Source organism: Canis lupus, chromosome 20, assembly GCF_011100685.1.
Source record: "Canis lupus familiaris isolate Mischka breed German Shepherd chromosome 20, alternate assembly UU_Cfam_GSD_1.0, whole genome shotgun sequence".
In the NCBI taxonomy this organism is placed as follows: Eukaryota; Metazoa; Chordata; class Mammalia; order Carnivora; family Canidae; genus Canis; species Canis lupus.
Genome location: NC_049241.1, coordinates 8171398 through 8196872, shown reverse-complemented (window position 1 = coordinate 8196872; position 25475 = coordinate 8171398). Strand labels below are relative to the sequence as shown.

The 25475-nt window shown below is 44.3% G+C and overlaps 1 protein-coding gene across 3 annotated transcripts in view; it reads left to right on the top strand.

Moving 5' to 3' along the window:
* The window catches only part of TATDN2 (TatD DNase domain containing 2), a 29354-nt gene extending 5426 nt beyond the window's left edge, over positions 1–23928 (top strand). Inside the window, exons 3-8 of one of the 3 annotated variants that reach the window (XR_005374615.1) lie at positions 3727–4218; positions 13440–14318; positions 19576–19703; positions 21188–21371; positions 21566–21663; positions 21788–21929. Coding sequence is in view for 2 of the 3 variants with exons in the window: in XM_038565658.1 (XP_038421586.1) it covers positions 3727–4218; positions 13440–14318; positions 19576–19703; positions 21188–21371; positions 21788–21928 (1824 nt within the window). In the remaining variant the exon portion in view is untranslated. Of the gene's footprint in view, positions 1–3726; positions 4219–13439; positions 14319–19575; positions 19704–21187; positions 21372–21565; positions 21664–21787; positions 21956–22131 lie in introns of those variants that run through there. The other 2 variants (XM_038565658.1, XM_038565657.1) reach the window with 2 other exon arrangements.
* Positions 23929–25475: the final 1547 nt, after the last annotated feature.

Below are 25475 nucleotides of genomic sequence, written 5' to 3'. Positions count from 1 at the left end.
CTCTCAAATGACAAAGCTTTCATGTATGATCCTGGTTCCTGCGTCTTCACCCAGCAGATGTCCAGTGCTGTGGTGGAAGTCTGTGCTAGGAGGTAGAGGTACAAAGAAAAGTCCTTCATTATGGAGCAGTGTGTGGAATGTTGTAACGGGCATTTGAAGTACCAATGGTCAGAGGAAGGAGTGACTAACATTGAGAAAGTCCTCACAGAAGAGGTGCCATTAGAGTTTCTGATGGACAAGGAGGAGGAGAGGACATTTCAGGCAGTGTAACAACATGTGTTCAGAATGTGTCAGGAAATGCTGCTTGTCTGAAGCACTAGAGCTACAACTTTCCTGAAGGTCCTCACTTCCTTTTTCTCCAGTGCCTTTCTTTATTCCTGGGCACCTGGGTATATGGACAAAGGTGGGAGGTGATGCTGGAAAAGAAGCTTGGGGTCCAGCCTGTGAATGGCTTCTGATGTCATACTCAGGAGTTGGGGATGTTTTCTGTGGGCAAATGCAGAAGTGCTGAAGGGTTTTAAGCAGAGGTGTGATGTTGCCAGATTTGAGAACTTCTCTGGCACACTGGAGAAAGGATAGGAGGGAGTAGGCAGGGAGCTGGGTACGAACCATTGAAATCGTGCAGGCTGGCGGTGTCAAGGGCTGGAACAGCATCTCCACTCAATCTTTCCTTCCTCCCTTCAGACATGCATAATTCACCAACCAGTACTGCCAGGAAAAATGCCATCTCTCCTATTTGAAGCCAGGTGGTTTGTCTCTTCTCTTGAACTTAATGTCTAATCTTTACCTTGATAGCCTCCTATCCACTTCTGAAAATCTTGGGTGGCCTGGATCCATTTCAGGTCCTTGTGGTCTTTGACATCATAGCCTTTGCTACTTTCTCGATTTTCGTATTTTTGCTATTCTCCGTTGGTTTCCAGGATATTAGGGGGGAGCTTGAATTTGCCTCTTGGTCCTGCCACTTAGACGCCATGTACAAGAGGGATAACAGCCATGGCAGCTTGGTGAATTGTAAGGCCACGTAAGGTATGTTACTGTAATTCTAACCCCCTTTTTCTCCCACGAGTACAGGCCTGGTCTTCTCTACCAGGGTTGGCAAACCGGTGGCTGAATATGGCCCACTAAGTCCTCAAAGTATTCAGTATTTTAGAGATTTCACATTAAAAATATATGCCTCCAGTCCACACCTCTACTCTGAACTGGAAATTTGACCCTCTTCTATTCCCTTTTCCTGTGTTATTTTTCTCTCTGGTACTTTTCACTCTCTAACATATATTGCCTTTCTTCTGGTTTTCCTTTCCCACCACCACCTAGAATATAAGATCCAGTAAGCAGGTATTTTTTTATGTTCCATTGAATGCAAACCTCACAGATTCAGAACAGTGCCTACTGGCATGTAGTAAGTGCTCAACAAAAAATTGCCAGCTAGATGAAAAAACAAATTAAATTTGAGATTTCTTGTTTTGTTTGAAAAGCTGCAATTTGTAACCCTGGGTCTGTACTTCCAAGTGGCAGCAATTGGTTTGAAGTGAGGAGCTGTGACTTTCAGAAGGTACAGGGGTTCCTCTGTTTGTTGTCAACCTTGTCTTTCCATGTTGGCCTCTACCTGGTGCAGGGGTAGGAGGGCAAAGAGAAAAGAAAAAAAAAAAAAAAAAACAAAAACGGAGGGCAAAGAGAGGGGTAGCTGGTCCCACAGGCAGAGAGGTGGAGACATCAAAGAAGGGGTTCGGGGCCTTAAAGGATGAATATGAGTTACCAAGTGTAAAATGAGATTGAGGTAGGGGTATCACAAGCAAAGGGAATTAGATTTGCCCATGATGGTATGATGGGGATTCCTGAGGATGGTGGGTGGTTGGTAGAAGCCAGAGAAGTGGGCAGCAGAGAAGCCTGCTGGGAAGTTGTGGCTGTGTCCTATAGGGCATGCCTATGGAACCTCCTGGTTTATTTTTAATATATATATTTTTAAATATTTTATTTATTATTTTTTAAAAATTTATTCATGAGAGGCACAGAGAGAGAGAGGCAGAGACACAGGCAAAGGGAGAAGCAGGCTCCATGCAGGGAGCCAGGTGTGGGACTAAATCCCTGATCTTCAGGATCACACCCTGAGCTAAAGGTGGTGCTAAACTGCTGGGCCACTGGGGCTGCCCATATTTTTAATATTTATTCGATTTTCTTAATAAGGAAAGGTATTTAAAAAAAAAAAAAAAAGGCTTCTAATCTCCTTTCCCAGATAGTCCCTACAGACATTTTAAAAAAATGTCCACTGTGTTAGAAAATTGAGAGAGGGTCAAAATGAAGGTAAAAGACACCTTTCCTGTCCCCATCTCATCAAAGTTAGCAGATGCCAACAATTTGAGTACTTCTAGTAAGAAAAATACCATGCCATACTGCTGTCTAGATTTATAGATTTCAAAAGGCTTTTTTAAAAACAAAGATAATATGTATTTCTTGGAAAAAACTCAATTAAGAGAAGTATATAAAGTAAGAGTGTAAGCCTCTGTGTAACCACTTCCTTATTGATGGACATCTCTTGGAGTAGACTACTTTTCCTTGGTAGAGAAAAATGATCAGCAAGCTTAGTGTGGAGTTCTTTCTCTGTATATTTAATATACAGAGAGGGATTTAATACAAATGAATTAGAAGTGCAAGTTGTAGGGACTGTAGAAGATTTGGGGATAATGGTCAATATAGGTCAGAGCTGGGGAGGTTTGGACTTGACTGTCTTGGAGATGATCCTAGGGGTAGATTGGTGGATCAGTTTTACCCAGGCTGGGATTAGATTGGATCTGAGTTTCACAGGAAATTTAACATTGAGAACAAATAGTCTAGTTCCTGGGATGAGTAAGTGCTGAGAGGAAGGAAAGCATGGGCTGAGACTTCACCTGTGTTTCTGAGGAGATTTGGAGTTGGGGTAGTTATGGTCTCTGGACTGACCCTGGTGCATTCTCTGGGACACCAGACACCTTCTAGCACTGAGGTTTTGATTTGGGGGAAGGGGTTTGCAGAGAACTTCGGTAAGGCCTGCACTCTGCCCCTCAGGACTTGGGAGGTTAGAGTCTGCTCCTCCCTGGACTTTTGGGTCTCCTTGACTCTTAGACGTGGGATTGAGTTAGCTGGTTTCTAGAGACCCTTCCAGTGCTGAAATTTTGAGCTGCTCTTTTGCCCAGGTGTGTTCTCATGTGTGTGGTAGTCCCTGGCCTCAAGGAGCTTACAGTCTAGTGTTGTTAGAATGTTTATCTCTGGGACGCCTGGGTGGCTCAGCAGTTGAGCGTCTGCCTTCGGCTCTGGGCGTGATCCCACGGTCCTGGGATCGAGTCCCACATCAGGCTCCCTGCATGGAGCCTGCTTCTCCCTCTGCCTATGTCTCTCCCTGCCTCTCTCTCTTTCTGTGTCTCTCATGAATAAATAAATAAAATCTTTAAAAAAAAAAAAAAAGAATGTTTATCTCTCTGCCATTCTTGCTCGTTGCAGTATGAGGGTATCACCTGAGAAGCATGAGAAAGTAAATAATATGAAATGGCAGCAATTCAGGCCCTTTTACGTGGCACTTCTCAGTGGGGTGGGTCAGCAACCTTTGGGAGAGAATCTGTGTCTTGGCCATGGTCACTTTCCCTGTGATTGGTGCAGCCACTACTGATTTATAATTTGCTGAGTGCTTTCTATACGTAGTTGCCCTTTGGATAGCTGTGTTATGATCTCTGATTTTTTTTTTTTTCCTTCCAGGTTGATTCAAAAGATAGTTCCCGTAACTCCATGAACTCTGAATTTGCAGCTGAAGCAGAGGGTCAGAATGATACAAATGAGGAGCCAAACAAGGTGCAGAAAAGGAAGAGAGATAGATTTCGAGACCAAGGCTCTACAGTCATTTACCTAAAGGCTATCCAGGGCATCCTGGGGAAGTCAATGCCAAAAAGGAAGGGAGAGGCTGCCACGAGGGCAACAACAAGCACAGGAGAGCGTCCCATCCGTGGAGAAGGGCCAGGCAGGAGTGTCACCGTATCTCCTCAGAAGGGGAAAGAGTCAGCCCCAGAGGTGAGAGCTGAGGACGAAAAGGCTGTGCCTGAGAGGAGCAGCTTCTGTGACAGGAGAGTGGTAATAGACCCTCAGGAGAAGCCTAGTGAGGAGACACCTGGTGACCGAAGGACAGTCATTGACAAGCCCTCTCCAGCCCTGGAGTTTCTGGATGACTCTGACTCTCATTTAGAAAGCCACAAGGTGAGTTGGATTTATACCAAGTGTGGGGTTTTTAGTTCTCTTGATGTATATGTATTTGGTCTTTCTAGTTCAATCCCAAGTGTTACTCATTAAAAGCAGCACTGTATTTATCAAGGACTCCAAGGCAAACTGATGGTTTTCTTCTAAAAGACCTTTCAGAGTTACAAAGAAATCTCAGTTCAGCACTTTTTTTTTTTTAATTTAGAATTTCCGTGTTTGTTGGGAGATGCATTGGCCTGTGCTCACAGAGGCCAAATAACAGTGGCTTGGGGAGGAGGGCTCCCCAGTGTCAGGGACCCTAACGCTATACTGGATGCTCTGCTGCCTCCACACAGTCACCATCCGTGGTCTGAGTGGCTACTGTGCTAGGACCCAGAGTACATTATGTTGATGTTCCAGCCAGCAGGAAGGAGAAAAGAGAAGGGGACAGTACATTCTCTTCCGTTGAAGAACCTACCTCAGAAGTTGTCCACATCCTTTCTGCTTTTAGCCCTTGACAAGAATCTAGAAACCTGGCCAATACCTAGCTTCAAGGGAGTCTGGAGCATTAACTTTCATCTGGGGGCCTTATGCCCAGATCACTTTGATTGCTCTTGAAGGAAAGAATGGTACTGGAGGGAAACTAGCAGTTTTTAACTTAGTTTCTAACTGGGGTGGCAGGCGGGTAGCATTCCTCTGTCGTACCCATCTCTGCTTATCTTTACTTATGGCTCTTTAGTGGTAGCTCCTTGAATGTCTTTAGCTCTTTCTTCTAGTACCTACCTCCATATTTCTTTCTTTCGTTTGGAGGGTTCGTTTTTGTTTCGTTCGGGTTTTTTCGTTTCTTTCTTTCTTCTTTCTTATCTTGTTCTTTCTTTCGTTCGTTTTCTTTTTCTTTCTTTATTTTTTTGTTTTTTTTCTTGTTGCTTATTCTTCGTTAGTGTCTTAACCCCATCCCTCCTCACCCTCCCTCCCTTCCTTCCTTCCTTCCTTCCTTCCTTCCTTCCTTCCTTCCTTCCTTCCTTCCATTTGTTCATGAGAGATACACAGAGAGAAGCAGAGACATAAGCAAAGGGAGAAGCAGGCTCTCCGTGGGCAGCCTGATGTGGAACTCGACCCCAGGATCATGCCCTGAGCCAAAGGCAGACGCTTAACCACTTGAGCCACCCAGGCGCCCCCTTACCTCCATAATTCTAAGTAATCTTGCACTTTGGTTTGATTTTCCAGTTGTAGATACCTGTGGATGCCTACTTAGAGGACATTTAATTCTCCACACTAACTTTGCCAGCACCATACCCACTATCTGTTACTTGTAGCTCCCTGTGTTGTCATACAGTTTCTAACAATCTATTGAAGATTTTTTTTTTTTTTAAGATTTATTTTATTTATGATAGACATAGAGAGGCAGTGACACACAGGCAGAGGAATAAACAGGCTCCATGCCGGGAGCCCGACGCGGGACTCGATCCCGGGACTCCAGGATTGCACCCTGGGCCAAAGGCAGGCGCTAAACCGCTGAGCCACCCAGGGATCCCCTGAAGATTTTTTAACTCCATGTTCATAGCGGAGTTACCTGGTATACTCTGATCACATTTCCTCTTGTAAAAAGTTTATCTTTCTTGGAGATTATCACTGCCTTGTTTTTTCCTTCAGTTTCCTCTGCACCTATCATTAATTCATCCCCAAATTGCTAGTGTTGTAAAATTCTCAATATTGTCAAAATAAGTAATTCCATTTTTCTTCTTGGAGTTGTACCTCTTTTGTTTCCCTAGAATTCCTGTTTTTCCTATTTCCTTTCATTTTTGCTTTCTTTATGAACAATTAAGGTGTGTATAATAATACATACTTTCCCCCCATTTTTGACATACTTAATTTCTAAGAACACTAGTTTAATATTTTGAGTTAATTCCTTTTTTAGAGTGTCCTGTTCTTGTTTTGAGATTATCGTGCCTTCTCTGGTCTCTTTGAGAATCTTAAAGGTTTGTTTTGAAGTTTTCTTCGACTTTCTGTACTACTTTTTCTCTGAGTTTCCTTCTGATTTTGCTTTCTTTTCTTTTTTTTTTTTTTTTCCTTCCCCTAAGTATTTCAGCTTCTATGTTTTGTAGTAGGGCTCTCCTGGGATGTGTTGGCTGTCAGTTCATATTTAAAGGTTGAATTTTCAAAAGCTGATTGGAAGTTCTGAATGTGTGGATGGGCTTACCAACTGCTGGCTTCAACATAGGGTGATGACACTGGCTAATTTTGTGGGGGCTCCAACTGAATCTTTGGCTCTATAATTCAGAAGCTGCTCAGTGTACCTGGGGGAAATGTTCCACTCCCTCACCTGGGAGGCACACATCTGGCTGGCGCTATTCTGCGAGTCTGGTTGAGGATGGTACCTGGGTTCTCACTGTCCAACATGCCATGGTCCCTTACCTTTGATTGTGTGTCTCTTGTTCCTGGTTATTCCATAGGCTCCTTGGCTCAACATTCCAAGCATAAACTTTAGTCTTTTTCTGAGTTTGGAAAGGGCAGACCCATCACACAAGATGGGAGCTAGGATCTGGGAACTTAACTTCACAGATTTCCAATTCATTCTCCTATTTTCATCTCTAGCTTCACTGTCTTTTCAGAGATCTGGTACCTCTAATTCCTGAGTCTTTTGAGGGGTCTTGTACTATGACTCAGCCTGTTCCTGACTTTTTCTCACTGCAGGCTTAGGTTTTGGCCATCTGTGATCTGCTTATCCAAAAGCCATTCATCTGTCTACTTTCTATAAACTGATTTTAATTTGCTTTGCTGTTTGCTTTGCTGTTTGCTTTTCTTTATGACTTCTCTTTGTAGGTTTATGCCTTTTCAAGTCATCTCTTTTAACCTTTTTTTTTTTTTTGGGGGGGGGGAGTGGCTGTGCAAGGACTGGGGAGGGGGATGAGGTAGAGAAGAGAGAATCTTTCTTTTTTTTTTTTTTAAAGATTTATTTATTTATTTATTCATGATAGAGAGAGAGGCAGAGGCACAGGCAGAGAGAGAAGCAGGCTCCATGCGGGGAGCCTGATGCAGGACTCGATCCCGGGACTCCAGGATCATGCCCTGGGCCAAAGGCAGGCGCCAAACTGCCCAGCCACCCAGAGATCCCCTCCCCCCACCTTTTTTTAAAGATTTTATTTATTTATGCATGAGAGACATAGAGAGGCAGAGACACAGGCAGAGGGAGAAGCAGGCTCCATGCAGGGAGCCTGACATGGGACTTGATTCCAGGTCTCTAGGATCCCACCCTAGGGCCGAAGGTGGTGCTAAACCGCTTGAGCCACTGGGGCTGCCCAAGAAGAGAGAATCTTAAAGCTGTGCCTGATACAAACTCAGTGTCACAACCCTGAGGTCATGACCTGAGCAGAAATCAAGAGTCAGATGCTTGACTGAGCCACCCAGGCAACCCCATTTCATGTAATTTTCAGAGTTTTTTGGCAGGAAGGACAAAAACTACATGGGTTATATTTACCTGGAAACCCAAAGAACAGTAGGTTTTATAACCCACTTTTTCTGCTCACTATATGATGGGTATGTTTCCTGTCTGATGTTGCTCATGGTCCCATTGGGCTGCCTAGAATTCCCCTTATATAGATTAAGTTTCGAAACTTATACACCTGATCTCCTAATTGACAGGCTGGAGATTTAGATTATCTTTGTGAAGTATGTATTTGGAGGCAGCATGATGTGGTAGGTGAGCACTGAGTGTTGGGATCAGATAGTTTGGGTTCAAATCCTGGCCACCTAAACTGTGATCATGAGAAAGCCACTTAACCTCTTTGATCCCTAGTTTCTTCTGTGTAAGAAGTCACAGTTTTTGGAGTCTTATGGTTAAACAAACAAAAGGGATAAGCTAACTTATTCTGTGTAAAGGGCCAGATAGTATATTAGGCCTTGTGGGCTACATGGCCTCTGTTGCAACTATTCAGCTCTGCTGTAGTAGCATGAAAGCAGCCAGAGACAGCATTTAAGTGAACGGTCCTGACCATGTTTCAGGAAGACTTTGTTTACACCAATAGGCAGTGCATTGGATTTGGCTTGTGAGCCACAGTTTGCTAAACCCTGAACTAATGCATGCAAATATTTTGCTCAGTGCCCGAGTGTGTAGTAGGACCTCAATAAGTGTAATTTTAAATTTTGCCATATTGATGAGGACATAAAGCAATCATGAACATAGGTAATGACCTATATTCTCAAAAAAGAAAATCTGAAAACCTTTTCTTGGCCAGCTTGACCATTATAATCCTTTAAAGGACTTAGATAACAAAATTGTAAGTCTGCTTATGGTATGTATTTCTAGTTACATGTGCATTTTTAAATTCATGTTTTTCCCCACTCTGCCATTTTTCCCACTCACATTTCATTAAATAATTTTATTGAAACTTTTCATATGTTTTTGACATGATCCTTGTTGTCACTGGAGTTCCTTTTTTTTTTTTTTTTTTTTTAAGATTTTATTTATTCAGAATGACAGAGGCAGAGACACAGGCAGAGGGAGAAGCAGGCTCCATGCAGGGAGCCCGACATGGGACTCGATCCCGGGTCTCCAGGATCACATCCTGGGCTGAAGGCGGCGCCAAACCGCTGGGCCACCAGGGCTGCCCCCCCTTTAAAAAAAAAAAAAAAAAAAGATTTTATCTATTTGAGAGACAGAGCTTGTGAGGACAAGCAGGAGGTAAGCGCAGAGGGGAAAAGCAGACTCGCTGTTGAACAGGGAGCCCAATGCAGAAATCAGTGTCAGGACCCTGGGATCATGACCTGAGCCAAAAGCAGATGTTGAACTGACTGAGCCACCCAGGTGCCCCTGGAGTTCTTTTTGAGTCATGTAGTATGATTTCCTGAACTTCTCTGATAATGAGAACATCTGACTCAGAAGGTCTGAGATGGGACCTGGGAATTGGTGTTTTTAAACACCCCTGGAAGATAGAGAATTTTGGGAAGCAACTAGAGGATGTCATCTATCCTTCCATCTGATTTAGAATTTTAATGTATTTTTATCTTAACTTTTTATTATGGAAAATTTAAAACACTTAGGAAAATTACCCATATACTCCTATAACTCATCTTCAATGATTAACACGGTCAATCTTTTTTCTCTCCACAAAAAAAAAAAAATTTTTTTTTTTTTTTAAATAAGGTAGGCTCCACACCCAATACCAAAATCGTGAGTCACATGCTCCATGGACTGAGCCAGCCAGCTTTCCACTCTGCACAAATTCTTTTGAAGCAAATCCCAATTACTGTATTATTCATCCATAAATATTTCAGTGTGAATCTCTAAGAGATATAGTGATCTTTAGGAAAAAACAAACATAATTACAATTTTATTAGACAAAACACACAGAATCTTTAATGACATCAACTATCCAGTCCTTGATTAAATAATCCTGTTTTATGATATTTTTAATTTGTTTAAAACAGCCAAAGAAGAGCCATTTGTGGTGATTTCTAAATATCCCAAGTCTCTTACTCCCTATGGATTCTCATTCTCTACCATTGTGGTATGATTTTCTTGTTGTAAAAAACAGGACCATTTGTCTTGTAGTCTTCTGCAGCCAAGGTTGTGCTGATGAGATGTAGCACATTTTGAATCCATGTATAATCCTGCCCCTGGAAATTTGTCCCTAGTTGCCAATAGCTGTTCCTATCACTCAGGCAGTTTGTGGTTCATTTTTTCTGGAAGTGTATTTTGGGATTGCTACCATATAACAACCTCTAAGTATTTTTCAGGTTACTTTTTGAGTAAATAATATTCTCGTGGTTCAAAAATTAAAAATAAAAGCTATTTAGGAAAAAGTAGCTTTCCAACCTGGTTCTGTGTTGCCCTAGTCCACCTGGATACCACTTTATAAATTTCTCAAGTATTTTTCCAGTGTCTCTTTCTGTGTAACCACTCAACATATTGTATTTTTTTTTTAAGATTATTTATTAGAGACAGAGACTAAAATCATGAACAGAGTGGCGGATGGTGGTATTTAAAAAACAAAAAATGATCTTTAAAAGATGGGTTAAAAATGTTCAGTAGAACTCTGAGGTCATATCCCCCAGGAGTAATTATTAAATCTGATACATCAATTTGCCCAACCCCACCCCTCCTTTTTTAAAAAACAAAAAAGGGAGAAAGGGAACATTCCTGTAAGCATCCAAACATTAGCTTGGTTGAAGTCTCTTTAGGATCATTTGTCCTTCTCACATAAAAGAACCTATATCTTATAATACAGGAGACTTTATAAGAACTGGAATATAAAATGATGCCTTCTTGGTACCTGGGTTGCTCCATTGGTTGAGTGTCGGTCGATTCTTGGTTTTGGCTCAGATCATGATATCAGGGGTCCTGGGATCAAGCCCTACCAGGGGCTCTGTGCTCAGCAGGTAATCCTGCTTGGGATTCTCTCTCCTCTCTCTGCCTTTCCCTCTGCTCATATTCTCTGTCTAGAAAAACAATCTTAAAAAAAAAAAAAAAAAAAAAAACACAAAAACCCACCTTTCTGAGGGATTATTTTTGGGGAAAAAAACCTTACTTTCTGTTTGGGTACTTTTTGTAAACTTAATCAGAATAACTTGTTATTTAAAAAAAAAATAGAGGGATGCCTGAGTGGCTCAGCAGTTTAGTACCTGCCTTCGGCCCAGGGCATGATCCTGGAGTGCCAGGATCGAGTCCCACATCAGGCTCCCTGTGTGGAGCCTGCTTCTCCCTCTGCCTGTGTCTTTGCCTCTCTGTATCTCTCATGAATAAATAAATAAAATCTTTTAAAAAAGGTAGAATTTTCAAGAGCTGAATTGCAAAGATGTGTAGTTTCATGTTATTGTATATGAGAATTGTTTTAACTTCAGTTGCATATATACAAAAGTGATGATTCCAATATGTCTTATTGGAAAAAGGAAAAAAGAAACAAACTTGTTAAGCTCTAGCCATACTGCATTTTTTTATTGTCTGGGTTGGTGGAAATTTCCACCATAAGTAAGATAGTTTTTGAAGGATTATTCTTCCTTAAAGATTAAGTTTAAAAAAAATATTTTTTTAAAGATTGAGAGAGTGCATATGCATGGATACCACTTTATAAATTTCTGTGTGGTTTTGCATTTGAAGGTAGAAGAAGAGGAAGAAGAGGGAGAGAAGGAGCATGAGACTGATGCAGGGCTCCATCCCTGGGCCCTGAGATCATGACCTGAGTTGAAATCAAGAGTTGGTCCCTTAACTGACTAACCCAGGCACCCAAACTTTTTTTTTAAGTAAGCTTTTGTCTAAAACATTAGGTTTGAACTTGAAACCCTGAGATTAAGAGTTGCATGCTGCACTGACTGAGCCAGCCAGGCACCCCTAAAAAACTTTTTATGAGAAATTTCAAACAGTCTCAAAGTAACCGGACTAGTGTTAATAAATCCCCCAGGTGCTTATCACCCAGTTTCAGGAGTTCAGATTAAATTTCGGCAGTTTCAATTATCTTGTGTCTTGGAAAAGATTCTTGTTTGGATATTTCTGTTAGTCAGGAAAGGAGTAGCAGGAAGAAAATCTAAAGTAGGAAAGTATCATATGGAAGTTCATAATTAATTAACATTTTTGTTACCAGTATTTGTTTCCTTTTGGAGTATAGGTAGGTATGGAAGGTTAGTATAGATACTATAAACAAAAAGTTTTGTTTCTATTTTTAGGAGGTGATCAATTTATCCATCATGCTTCTTTGTAGTGAATTTTTTGTTGTATGAATTGAATTTGCTTTGTATTTGTAAGGCCTCTTGCTCAAGCCATCTGGCCCTAGGTATAGATAGCTTCATTAACCAAAAGAAACGAGAGCCCTTTAAATAGTCTTATTTACATGGGTTGAAATCCATGTGTTTACTGTATTTCAAACTTGATTTGCATCCAAGTGATATGGAGACTTATATACAGAGCCCTTGGAACCTGCTGAATCACAATATTACAGATGAGGGTGGGGTAGCCTTAAACAGCAGTTGGTTCTGATGTGAAGGTAAATTCAGGAGCCATTGTCTGATTTATTCTGAGTTAATTCATCAAATATTTGTAAGCATAGCATTCTAGGCACGGTCATAGGTGTCTGGGAGACATGAGTGAAGAAAATAAAAATTCCTGCCCTTAAAAACTTGTTCTAGCAGGGCTAAAATTGATTTAATATAACGTATATGTGTATGATATTGCCATACAGTGGCTGAAACTGTTTTATTTTGCTTTCAATTTTGTGAGTGAGGAATTCAGAAAGGTCTAGACCGGTTAGGTCTTGTTTGGGGCTTGAGGTGGTGATCTCTCATGTACTTCTGACACTCCAAAAGCCTGGCAGGGCTGGTCGTGCAAGGTGCTCACTCACATGGCTGGCACCTGCAGGTGATCCCTCTAGAATATGTGGTCTGTCTCAGGGTAGTCTGAGACACATCTTAAACCGACCATGACTGTGTGGTTTTGCATTTGAAATGTTAGAATAGAAGCATAATGAGATATGCTGGGTGCTACTTTTGTCTAAAATACCCAGTACAGGGATCCTTGGGTGGCGCAGCGGTTTGGCGCCTGCCTTTGGCCCAGGGCATGATCCTGGAGACCCGGGATCGAATCCCACGTCGGGCTCCCGGTGCATGGAGCCTGCTTCTCCCTCTGCCTGTGTCTCTGCCTCTCTCTCTCTCTCTCTCTCTCTCTCTCTCTCTCTGTGACTATCATAAATAAATAAAAATTAAAAAAAAAATAATAAAATACCCAGTACATGGTGTCTAGATTCTAGAGAGTGGTTTTTCTCCAAAGGGATCCCTCAGAAAGGGAGTACATCCCTTTTAGGGATAGTATTTTTTTCTTTTTTTAAAGATGTATTTATTTTGGAGAGAGAGTGTATGTGGCCAGAGGCAGAGGGAGTGAGAATCTCCAGCAGATTCCCCATTGAGTGCCCAAAACAGGGCTCTATCCCATGACCCTGAGATCATGACCTGAGTTGAAATCCAGAGTCTTAATGCGCAACTGACTGAGCCACCCAGACAGGGATGATCTTAATATTCTAAGACTTTGGTCACAAGGTTATTCCCTGAACCCAATACGACTACTTATAGCTATAACCTGGCTCACGTTCTAGAAATTATAAGAAGATCAGGCAATAAAGTAAGCTAATGAGCCAAAGCAAAAAAAGCCTTCACCATGGCCAGAAAAACAAGGCAGTTTATGTTCTGGTGATGACTGAGTATGAAAGGCCTTCTTCACACAGAAGGGCTCACCCATTGTTTGTTTTCTTTTTTTGCAGCCTAAAGAAAGGGAGGTGGTTATAGAGCACACCTCTTCAGGAAGTGACTGGTCTGACGTGGATGAGGTCTCCACAGTCAGATTCTCTCAGGAGGAGCCCAGCTCGCTGAAACTCTCCACAGTTCCAGAGCCTTCTGCCTTCCCCACTGACTATGTCATGTACCCGGCTCATTTGTACAGTAGTCCATGGTGTGACTATGCCAGTTATTGGACCAGCAGCCCCAAGCCTTCTGGTTATCCCTCCATGGGCAGCAGCAGCGACCCACTGCAGGCAGGGAGGAGCAGCCGGGGCCTCCTGAGTGATTATTCCCCTAACTCTAGAGTGAGCTCCCAGAACACCTCTAGAGACCAGGATGTGACAGAGGAAGGCAGATCCCAGAACACTCGTTCATTTCGTTTCTCCAGAAGCTCAGAAGAAGAGGTGAAGGAAAAAAGAGCACTCCAGGAGGAGGCGGTACCTCGCTCCTGTGGAGGACTTGCATCTAGCTCCCTGCCAAGGAACCATCGGGAGTCAGGCCTCGAGGAGGGTTTCATTGATACCCACTGTCACTTGGACATGCTGTATTCCAAGTTGTCTTTCAAAGGGTCCTTTACCAAGTTCAGAAAAATTTATAGCAGCTCCTTCCCGAAGGAATTTCAGGGCTGCATCTCTGACTTCTGTGATCCTCGGACACTGACAGATTGCCTGTGGGAGGAGCTGTTGAAAGAGGATCTGGTCTGGGGGGCCTTTGGCTGTCATCCTCATTTTGCACGTTACTACAGTGAGAGTCAAGAAAGAAATCTTTTGCAAGCACTAAGGCACCCCAAGGCTGTGGCATTTGGGGAAATGGGCTTGGATTACTCGTATAAGTGCACTACGCCTGTCCCAGAACAGCACAAGGTAATGAGGCTATCCTTAGTTTGCTCACAGTTTTAATTCCCCTGTCAGTTGTTGAAACCAAACAGTTCGGATCTGGAGAATTTAGAACCCTTAAAAACATAATTGCTCTTGTCCAGACCATCAAGATGTCACTCATCAAATGCATCACCAATGATTTCTTTACTCTTTATTATGTAGGAGAGGGGTATAGTACTCTGTGACATCTTACGACTAATGATATATACGGCAAGACATTTGTTTACCTTCCTTCTTGAGAAGCAACCAATTTTATGTCTGTTTAAACTATATTTTTATTCTGGTTTTATTTTTATTTTTTTCCTAAATATTTTGTTTATTCATGAGAGATAGAGAGATAGGCAGAGACACAGGCAGAGGGAGAAGCAGGCTCCATGCAGGGAGCCCGATGTGGGACTCGATCCTGGGACTCCAGGATCACGCCCTGGGCCAAAGGCAGGCGCCAAACAGCTGAGCCACCCAGGGATCCCCTATCCTGGTTTTATTTTTTATTTAAAAAAATTTTTTTTTAAATTTTTATATATTTATGATAGTCACACAGAGAGAGAGAGAGGTAGAGACATAGGCAGAGGGAGAAGCAGGCTCCATGCACTGGGAGCCCGACGTGGGATTCGATCCCGGATCTCCAGGATTGCGCCTTGGGCCAAAGGCAGGCGCTAAACCGCTGCGCCACCCAGGGATCCCCCTATCCTGGTTTTAAAGTTAAATGTGCCCTTGGCAGAATATTCGGGAAATAACAAAAATACGTAAAGAAGAAAATTTCCCATCCCAACAGCAATGGCCACTACTACCATTTTACTATGTATTTTTTGAGCATGGACATTTGACAGAGGAAGGGTGGTTCCAGCATTTTGGTGGAAGTTTCTGATTTGGGAAGGAGCACTACAAGGAGAAAGACCCTCCCACCTTGTCACTTCTTGCACTGCCAGGTTGCCTGTGTTGTAGAATTTGTGTGCAGTCTTCCTGCTGATGCCTGGTAGGCTGGGTCTGTGTGCCAATGAGCTCCAGGCTTTGAGCCGGTGTGTGAATGCCAGCCTGGACAGAATTTAGCAAGCTGGCTTCCCTTGATGCTGTTCCCAGGCCATCTGGGTCAACCTCTGGTCTACACAGATGCTGTGCTCCATTGCTACTGACATCTCTGGTTTAACAGATCTTTGTGAATTAAGGGAGGGAATCTTCTAGAGTCAAAGGTTTCTTCTTAATTTTCCCTTGACCAAAGAGAAAATTCAGAAAAGGTGTCATACACTTCTGACAAAGCAGAAGGCTCCAGACCTTGACACACCTTTAGGTGATAGAGATTCCAATTTGAATACAGTTGTCCATGGCCACCAGTAGGTGTGCAAATCAATTTACATAAGAAACAGTTTCAGATGTTCAGATGCTTTGGAAGGATCTCTTTAAGATGAGTTTTCTAGAACCCGTTAAGGTTACTAAATTTGGAACAGGATGATTTTTTGACTTGATCTCCTTCCAGACAGGTAGGTGGGATTTTATTTGTGTGAATGTTTTCAGTTTTTTACTTTATCTAATGAGTCTCTGATGTAAATAGTGTTTCTGTTCAGAATTAGGTTTGTGTTATACATTCCCACAAGCTCTTGCCTGTCCAGAGTTCCTTTTCACCACTAATACTTGGAAGCCTTCAGTTTCTGGCTAGTGTGAGGCGGTCTTTTATTAGCAGTGAATGGAAAAATAGCTAAATTTGAAGACCTAGTAAAAAACAGATATTTAAGAAAGTGAGAAAAATATTTAATTAAATATTTAGCTTTCCTGGTTTGTTTCTCTGGCTCAAGGCAGGTGTAGTATGGAAAGAAGGCCCATTGAGAAATGTATGCAGTGAGGTCCCCTGGAAGGAGGAAGAGGAGGCTTGTATTTAATTGTATACGTGGTATTTATGGAATGCCTGCTGTGTGCCAGGAAATGTGCTAAGTATTGGACAGTAATTTCTTTTATTAAATTATTATGGTATCACATCTGTATAGAGGCACATAGAGCATGCCATGCAATAGATCGAACTGGAAGTTAAAGCATAGGGTGATAAAATCTCTTGAGTATCCTCTGGCTTGATGAGATATAGGACTCAGGAAAGGAAAATGGGGATTCAGAGAAAAGAAACTGCTGGCAGCGGGAGGGCAGAACTGCATGTAGAGGAGGGGAAGATAAAATATTTCTGTAGACTGGGCAGCCCGGGTGGCTCAGCGGTTTAGCGCCGCCTTCAGCCCAGGGTGTGATCGAGGAGACCCAGGATCGAGTCCTGTGTTGGGTTCCCTGCATGGAGCCTGCTTCTCCCTCTGCCTGTGTCTCTGTGTTGCTCATGAATAAATAAATAAATAAAATCTTAAAAAAAAATTCTGTAGAATACTAAAGCGTCGCAAGCTGGACTGAGGAAGTGAATGCCACATTCTTGATGTAAATATATGCTTTGGCACCAGGACGAGAAGTGGTAGTACCTAGCACCTGTACTAGTTGGACATCTGCACCGAGTTGAATTTGCTTAAAAGCTGAGTGGTTGACAAGTTCTTGATTTGTCCCTGTTCTTGATACACTATCTGGTAAAGGGAAGAAGAAAAGCTGATGGAAGAACCGTATCTGGCTAAGCAATAGGGTGCCAGTGCTGGCTCATTACTAGAGAGCACTTGGTTTCTGTTACCTAATATTTTCTGGAAGGATTGGAAAACAGAAAAGCCAAATAATTGGGGAAAAATCAATAGTTACCTTGCTACTCAGAGCAACCCACTGATAACTTTTTCCTTGCTTATCTGTGTGTTCATAGATTTAACTCTTTAACTTCCCATTTGACTCCTCAGAATTGGTCCTGAATAGTTCGGGTAGGAGTTGCACACATCATCCAATACGATTGTCAGAATCTCTTGCTATCTGGTGTTCAAGAGCCAGGGAGAATGGACTAGCCTTTCCTATCTGGGCTGGCTGACCCAATTGCCTTTTGTTGGGTTTGACTGAAATTCATTATTGGGATAATGAGTGCAAGAGTTGCCAGGTCACCCCCAGGAGAGACTGACTAGCTCAGGATTCCCTGGAAATAATAGATCTGTGGGGAACCTGAGCTCATGCAGGCAGAAACAGCGTAATTTTTTTTTTTTAATTTTTATTTATTTATGATAGTCACACACAGAGAGAGAGAGAGAGGCACAGACATAGGCAGAGGGAGAAGCAGGCTCCATGCACCGGGAGCCCGACGTGGGATTCGATCCCGGGTCTCCAAGATCGCGCCCCGGGCCAAAGGCAGGCGATAAACCGCTGCGCCACCCAGGGATCCCAGAAACAGCGTAATTATGCTGGGTAGATAACGTACTCATACTTCATTCCCCACTGTTCTGTGTCAGCTGGGTTCCCAGTGAGGACAGATGTTCTGGATAGCTCCGCCCAGCCATAGGGTCCTGCCCTCTATCAAGTCTTCTTCCGCCTTCACATTTTTGAAATTTGGATGTTTTATAAAATGCTGTATTTTAAAGTCCTTGACCTCAACTTCTAGGATTCCAAGGTACAAATGGCAGCATGTCTTAGAGGACCTGTCTTAGAGGATCAAGTAAATGTGTGTTGCTGTGTGTCCATGCTTCTTAAAAATAAGTTAGGAAAGAAACAAAATAGTTTTGAATGTTTTTTTCTGCTTTCGAAAAGGTTCTTATTTCATATATATTTTGAAAAAAATAGGCTTTTTAACAGTCGTGTTATATTCTACCCTAAGGCTGTAGTTTACCCTTAAGAAAAGTTTTTTAGAAGCAGAAATTAAGCCTTGGAATTAGAATCTCCTGTCTCTGTTGGGATCTGCAGAGGGCAGATGTACTAACTAGGGAGGGGATCTAGCTTGCTGTAGATACTGGAACTAGAAGTGTCTACCAAGCATTCTAAGATTTCAGTGTCTATGGTCACTTTCCTTTTGTTGAAAACACAGGTTAAACAAGAATGACGTCAGAATTGGTATTGGCTTAGTGTTGGCTCTTTGGAGAAGAGGTAGCACAGGTGTTAGGCTTGAAAATGTCATTCTCAAGTGAATGTCACAGGACTCAAAGTACCAGCAGTATTTTATTTGATGTTAATGCAAACATGGATTATATTCCACAGTTGAAAACTACTCATGAAAACATGAAGTTTAAGATGAGTCATTCATTTATAATGAATTAATGCTTGTGTTCTTCTAAAACTGAACTTGTTAAAGAAAAACTAGCCCCCCCTTTTTTTCTCTTTTTTAAAGATTTTATTTATTTATTCATGAGAGACACAGAGAGAGAGGCAGAGACACAGGCAGAGGGAGAAGCAGGCTCCTCACAGGGAGACCTATGCGGACTCGATCCCAGGACCTGGGATCACGCCCTGACCCAAAGGCGGATGCTCAACCACAGCCATCCAGGTGTCCTGAGCAACCCAGGCATCCCACCTTAGTCCCTGTTTTCATTTAAATTATTAACAGTATGTGTTTTTTACTAGTGATTTAAAAGTGGCTAGAGCTGTTGTTTTAAGAAAAAAAGGGGAGACTGGCTGGCTTAGTCAGTAGAGGATGCAACTCTTGATCTTAGGATTGTGAGTTCGAGTCCCATGTAGGGTGTAGAGATTACTTAAAACCATAAAAAAAAAAAGGAAGGCAGTATATCAGTAAGTGTTCACACCTAGAGGATATTTGATTTTGGTTAGTAAAGGAAGTTGTAGAAAATATGTAATCTCCATCCTTTCAACTATTCAAGCATCTTCTGAGACCCAGGTATTGTGCAAGTGTGTGTGTGTTTATGTATGTATGTATGTATGTATGTGCAACTCTTTGGAAAGCATGTGGAAGGTGATTGATTACCTCTCGGCAATAGTAGGAGTAGAGGTGGGGACAGTGAGGGGTAGCACATGTAACTTGTACTTTACGTTCCCTAGCCCTGCCCTGCCCCTAAAGCCCTACAGAGGCATGGCATGGTGTTGCCATGTGGGGCCCCTGGGTTCATACTGGAATTGTGGTGCTACAGCTTACCAGCTGCAAATTATTTGACCTTCTTGGAGCCGCCTCCTCTCTGCATGGTGGGCTATCAGCAGTAACCTACCTGGGGGTGCTTGTGAGGATCACCTGTTAATACACCTAAAGTACTCTGAGCAGTACCTTTAATAAGCACCCAGGAAGTGTGGGCTATTATAATACATTGTACAGTCTGCAGAAGTGCGGGTGCCCATTGGCATGGGTGTCCTGGTGGTGTAACAGACTGCTGAAGTGGCTCTGACCCATAGGTGTCCCTTTGCCTTCTCCCAGGTGTTCGAGAGACAGCTACAGCTGGCTGTGTCTCTGAAGAAGCCCTTGGTGATCCACTGCCGAGAAGCTGACGAAGATTTGCTGAACATCATGAAAAAATTTGTGCCCTCAGACTACAAGATCCATAGGTTAGAAGGCTGGAGCTTCAATGGGCAAATGAAACGAACACTTCTTTCTGTGTAGGACATTAGTTGGAAAAAAAGAACTCAGTGAGAAGATGATAGTATTCTTTGTGATGTATCTTTTCTGAAGATTGTTAGGTTGAACCATATGAAATTTCTGATTCTGACCATTTTTTTACTTACAAAATGGCAATTTCATATGGTTTAAGCAAATGTCCTAAATCACCAGTGAGCAAGAAGGGGACTTTTGTGACGCTTATACCTGGTGGCAGGCTAAAATGAAGTCTGAGCCCTCAGAAATGAGGACTCTTGATCTGGGGAGAGGCCACTGTGCTGTCCAGTAATTTGGCACACAGGTAACATTTCAGGGCATCTATGAAGAAATTCTTTCCATTTTTGATTTTGAAAATTCATTTTCCCCCCTTTAAAATTCAGTAGGTATTTAATTGTAATTGTATCTAGGGGCTCGAGTTCATTGTGGTAAACTCTTGATCTACCATGTACCTGTCTTGGGTGTTGGCTCAGGGCCCTGGGAGCAGCTGTGGGAGGCAGACGAATCCTCTGGTGACTTCTGCAGAGCACAGGGCTGAGGTGGGCATAACATGCTGTGGGAGCCAGGAGACGGGCCTTTAGCTTTGCTAGAGAGGGGCCAGGAGGTAATGTGTGGGCTGACTCTTTCAAGATGGGTGAGATGGGTTAACTGAAGAAACAGAGTCTAGAATAGCCACACCAGGTGTTGACAGGCAGCAGCAGGCAGTAGATTATCAGGCCAGACTACTGCCTTTCAGGTGCCCAACCAGAGAGAGCAACTGCTGTGACTGTGGTCGCACACATCAGAGAGGAGGTGCAATCCCTTGGCTCTTCAGGGTGGGTTGGTTGGTTTCTAATGGCTCTGTTTTGGGATGGCTTTGAAGGAAATCCAGTGGGAGGCAGGTGAACCAAGGCTAAGATGGCTCAATGAAGTGTTGTGGCTGGAGGAAGCCCTGAATTTTCAGATTGGTTAACAATATGTAGTATACATACTGTGTCCCTGAATAGTTACCATTCAGAGAAGATTCACCTGTAGTCCCACTCCCTAATATCTTCCCTTTTTTTTTCCTTCCAGTTCACTTGACTGGATAAACATGATTTTTACTTATTGTAATTGTGATCTTGGAGGGGCCACAGGCTTTCATTCTGCTTCTCTTGTGTTATAAGCATACCCTGTCCCTATATTGTTGTATATTCCCTGAAGGGTCACTTGAAGTGGCTGTGTAGGATTTGGGACTCTGATGGGTTGATTGCAGAGCTTCAGGAACCAAGAGTCGCTTTGGGTCTTACTGTGTTGGAACCAGCTCTTGTCTGGTTACCGTGAAATCCTCCCTTGGAGGCAGTCTTTGGGTTTCTGGGAATTTGTTCACAGAAGATCATTGAAAGGGGAATTGGGGGCTGCTGCATAGGGCGCTGTGAGAGAGGGACCTGACCTGGAAACCCTGCCCTCCCCCCACCAGGCACTGCTTCACCGGCAGCTACCCAGTCATCGAGCCCCTGCTGAAGCACTTCCCCAACATGTCTGTGGGCTTCACTGCAGTCTTGACTTACTCCTCGGCCTGGGAGGCCCGGGAAGCTCTGAAGCAGATCCCGCTGGAGAGAATCATTGTGGAAACGGATGCTCCCTACTTCCTGCCCCGACAGGTAGGTGTGTCATCAGGCTGGGTTGAGGTGGGGGTGGAGGGGAGGGGGCCGGTCACCTTTGCAAGGTTGGCAGGGCCAGAGCCCCAGTGACATCCAGGTCTCACCCTTGGCTGTGTAGATGTCTCCTTGTTGTGGCTCTGCAGAACCAAAAGTCTAGGGGGCTGAGAAGCTGAAGGGTAACCACTCTCTTCCAGGCAGTGCAAAGCCCTACCCTGTAGAGGGTAGTCCAAGGAAGCGTGGGACCCTGCTCACCCAGAGCCCCCCATGACTAGGACTCTCCCTGCACCTGCAGGTAAAGGGGTCTCTACAGGGCAGCCCCAAAGAGGTCCTTGCTGGGGAAGGGCCAGGGAGGGGGATCCATGTGATGGCTGTGCACAGAAGGCACAGTGATGTTCTGAATGCTTGATGTCTTCCAGGTTCCCAAAAGCCTCTGCCAATATGCTCACCCAGGCCTGGCCTTGCATACAGTTCGAGAGATTGCGAGGGTCAAAGATCAGCCTCTCTCCCACACCTTGGCCACCCTGCGTGAGAACACCAGCCGCCTCTACAATCTTTAAGCAGAGAGGGTACGTCAGGAGAAAAAGGTCAGACTATAAAAGGTCATAAAAATCACACTATATGTTTTTTAAAAATTGGGACAAAAATAGGTCTCTGCATTTTCTTACCATACAAAATGTGAACATCCAGTGAGCACTAAACCCAATCTATCCTGAGTGAACTTAGTTTGGGACCTTCTTGCTTTTCTCTCCCCCACCTCCAGGACGACCAGTGGCCTGACGGAAGATGGGTCCCAGGTCAAGGATGTGTCTGGAGAGCCCAGTGGAATGGAGGAAAGAGGACAGGATATTTGCCTTGAAGTCCCATCAGAAGTCTTTACTTGGGGCTGGTGGGAGGGGTGGGGTGCAGTGGAGCGGGATGCCAGTGAGTTTCCCTCCAGGTCAGTGGAGAAGGAGGAGGCTGAGAGGAGGGCACAGTGTGTCTGCCAATCCCGACCCCTGTGCTCTGCAGTCTGCTGTTTTGAGCATTCTTCACACACGCCTTCCTCCTCGTCTGAGTACGTGTTGGTGTGTAACTCGGCTCCTGGTGGTTCTCAGTTCTAAAAATGAACTCCCAGGCAGGACATCTCCTCTGGGGGACATTGGCTGGACTCCCTGTCTCGGAGACTTATGGTCCCGCCACCTCGAAGTTGTCCCCCTCCCTTCCTGGGTTAAGTCTCCAGTTTGGCTGCTGGCCTCACTGGTTCCACTACCTCCAGTATGGAGGGGCTGGGGGACTCTCATTTTCCAGGGGACGTCCTGGTCACTGGAGATTGAGCCAGACTGGGGGACTCAAGGAAGAGAAGCCGGAGAAGTTGTTTCTGTTTACCGGTGCCCGCAGGGCTGCAGCTCACTTGTGTTAAACTGCTAAGGGTCCAGTCTGCAGCAGATGCGACCTCTGAGTCCACCATTGGGGGTCTCAGCTGCCCGTTGCTCTATTTTGGCTCCATTCTCCTGGAACATTGGACCAAGAATACTTCTGCTTCACCCCATGTAACATCCCCTTGTGTGCCCCACCCAGGTTGAGCGATAAACCAGTTTAATTCTTCAAAACTCTGCTGGGGCCACGCAGCCCTGGCCTTCTGCCTATGCAGAGCAAGCAGGCCTGGAGTCTGCTCTCCAGTCCCCTCCCAGGGCTCTCCTCGGCCTTTGCGTCGTCTGGTCCTTTCTCTGTTGGAAGTGAGTTTCTTGGGTCATCAGGGTCTAAGCTCTGTTCTGTTCCCTGCTGGTATATCTGTTATAGGCCCTGGAGGGTTATAATGGTTAGGGGTTAAGTGTGAGGACACTCTGCACTTTGTCCAAAAGGATCCTTTACCCCAATCTCCCACTGTGAGACAGGACACCCTGAGTCCCCCTGTTTCTTGGAGGCCAGAAGCTTAAACTGATTTCTCCAGGTGTTTTCGGAAGGTGCATTTGAGCCTTTTAAGTGCAAAGGGAATGGACTCAACACTTCCTATCCATATTTCTGTCTTGTACCCACGTCACTGGCCTGGAAAGCAGGCCTTGATTCAGTCAACCCTCCGTGGATCAGCTGTGTGTTGTCTGTGCCTCCTGTTTGCCCACGGGGAATCGGGCTTGTTCTCCTGCCTGGTGGAATTGGAGGACTCAGCATTTCAGAGTGCTTTATTGTCACCCAGATGAACTGCAGTCTGTCCATTCACTTCACCACGAGCCCCATAAGTCATTACAGCCCATGCTGGCAACTGACTGGCCCTGTGCCGGAGGGTTCAGGGTGAGGACTGAATGGGTGTTCCCAATCCTGTGCGGCCTCCCGGCCAATGGTAAAGCACAAGGTGCTACATACTTTCACCTCTAGGATTTAAGATGGCCATTTCTGCGTGTCACACAGTGAAACACGACCTGTGTGGGCACAAAAGCCGGTGGGCATTGTTTTTGATTTGATTTTTGGCTGGCTGATGTGATCGTGTGTGCTGTGCTGCCGGAATGCCTCTGTATCTGCCCCCACCCCATGCCCCTTTTGGCCATCTCTTTCTGAAAATAAAGTGATTGGTCTTCAGCCAGCTCCTGTGCTTTTTCCCTGTTTGGTTAGATTTCTCAGAGTGAGGGCAACCATTATGTTGTTGGCCAGCCCTGTAGCCTGAGAATCCAAAAGTCTGGAGAAATTCTCAAGTACATGTGTGTGTTTCTGCAAAATGAAACTGGAAATAGGAATATGTGGTACCTTCTTAGCACTTCTGCTGCCCTTGAGCATTAACTCATTTTACTGTCTGGGAACCCGGATGTATTGGCCGCTTCTCCGAGAAGTAAGTACTTAGATCTTTTCTTTCCAGAGCACTGTGGTGGGGAAAAGGGAGCATACAAGGGTGGTGATGAATCTGTGGTACCAGGACGGGGACAGGGGGGTGCCTTCAGACCGTGAGCTCCTCTGATGTCTCTGGGAAAACTTTGGGGGCCAGTTGCGTGTCACTACTTGGAGTCAGTGCTCTCATTTCATACTAAGGTATTACTGAACACAAGTGCACAGGGCTGAAAGTAGCCCTGTGATAAGGAAGGCTGTGTTCCAAGAAGGATAAATCCAAAACCAGTGTTGATGCCTCACCAAGACACCATCACTAATGGTGTATTTGCAGCACAATCCTGTCACTACCGTCTTCTCCTTCCCAGGTGAACACACAGTTGACTGCATCTGCTCGGTGATGGGCTTAATTTGTGGCTAGAAATCTGCAGCCCTTGGCTTTTCCAGTGCTTCTTTTTCTCTGTTAAGTTTGGCGCTAGTTACAAATCGTTTAGGGTCAGCACTTTGATGTCTGTGTCACTCAGTCATGTAAGATAAGGTAGAGGGCCGCTGACGGTGGGGAGCGTGTTCACATTAAGAAGCAAGCTAGGTGTGGGTCTCCACTGTTCGGTTTGTTTACACACTGATCACAGGCACTTCTGAGCACAAACCTCTAAGTGTATAAGTTAAATATGAATGCCACTGTACTATGTACCAGGTATGTTATGAAACACCAGAATTTTCTTCTCCAGCAAATACCTCACTCCCCCCCGGGGTAACTACACCCTATTTCAGATAAACTTAAGTTAGTGGGGCATCATCAAATGTTGCTTAGAGGTGTAGATTTAAGAAAGCTGACATTGGGGGTTGGGCGGTGCCTGGGTGGCTCGTTGATTAAGTGTCGGAATCTTGATCTCAGCTCAGGTCTTGATCTCAAGGTCATGAGTTCAAGCCCCACATTAGGCTCCACACTGGGCAAGGAACCTACTTTAAAAAGGGAGGAGGAGGAGATCCCTGGGTGGCGCAGCGGTTTGGCGTCTACCTTTGGCCCAGGGCGCGATCCTGGAGACCCCGGATCGGATCCCACATCGGGCTCCCGGTGCATGGAGTGTGCTTCTCCCTCTGCCTGTGTCTCTGCCTCTCTCTCTCTGTGTGACTATCATAAATAAATTTAAAAAAAATTTAAAAAAGGAGGAAGACACCTGGGTGGGTCAGTTAAGTGTCTGCCTTCAGCTTAGGTCATGATCTCGGGGTCCTGGGGTCAAGCCCTCTATGGGGCTCCTTGCTCAGTGGGGAGTCTGCTTCTCCCTTTCCCTCTGCCCCTACCTACCC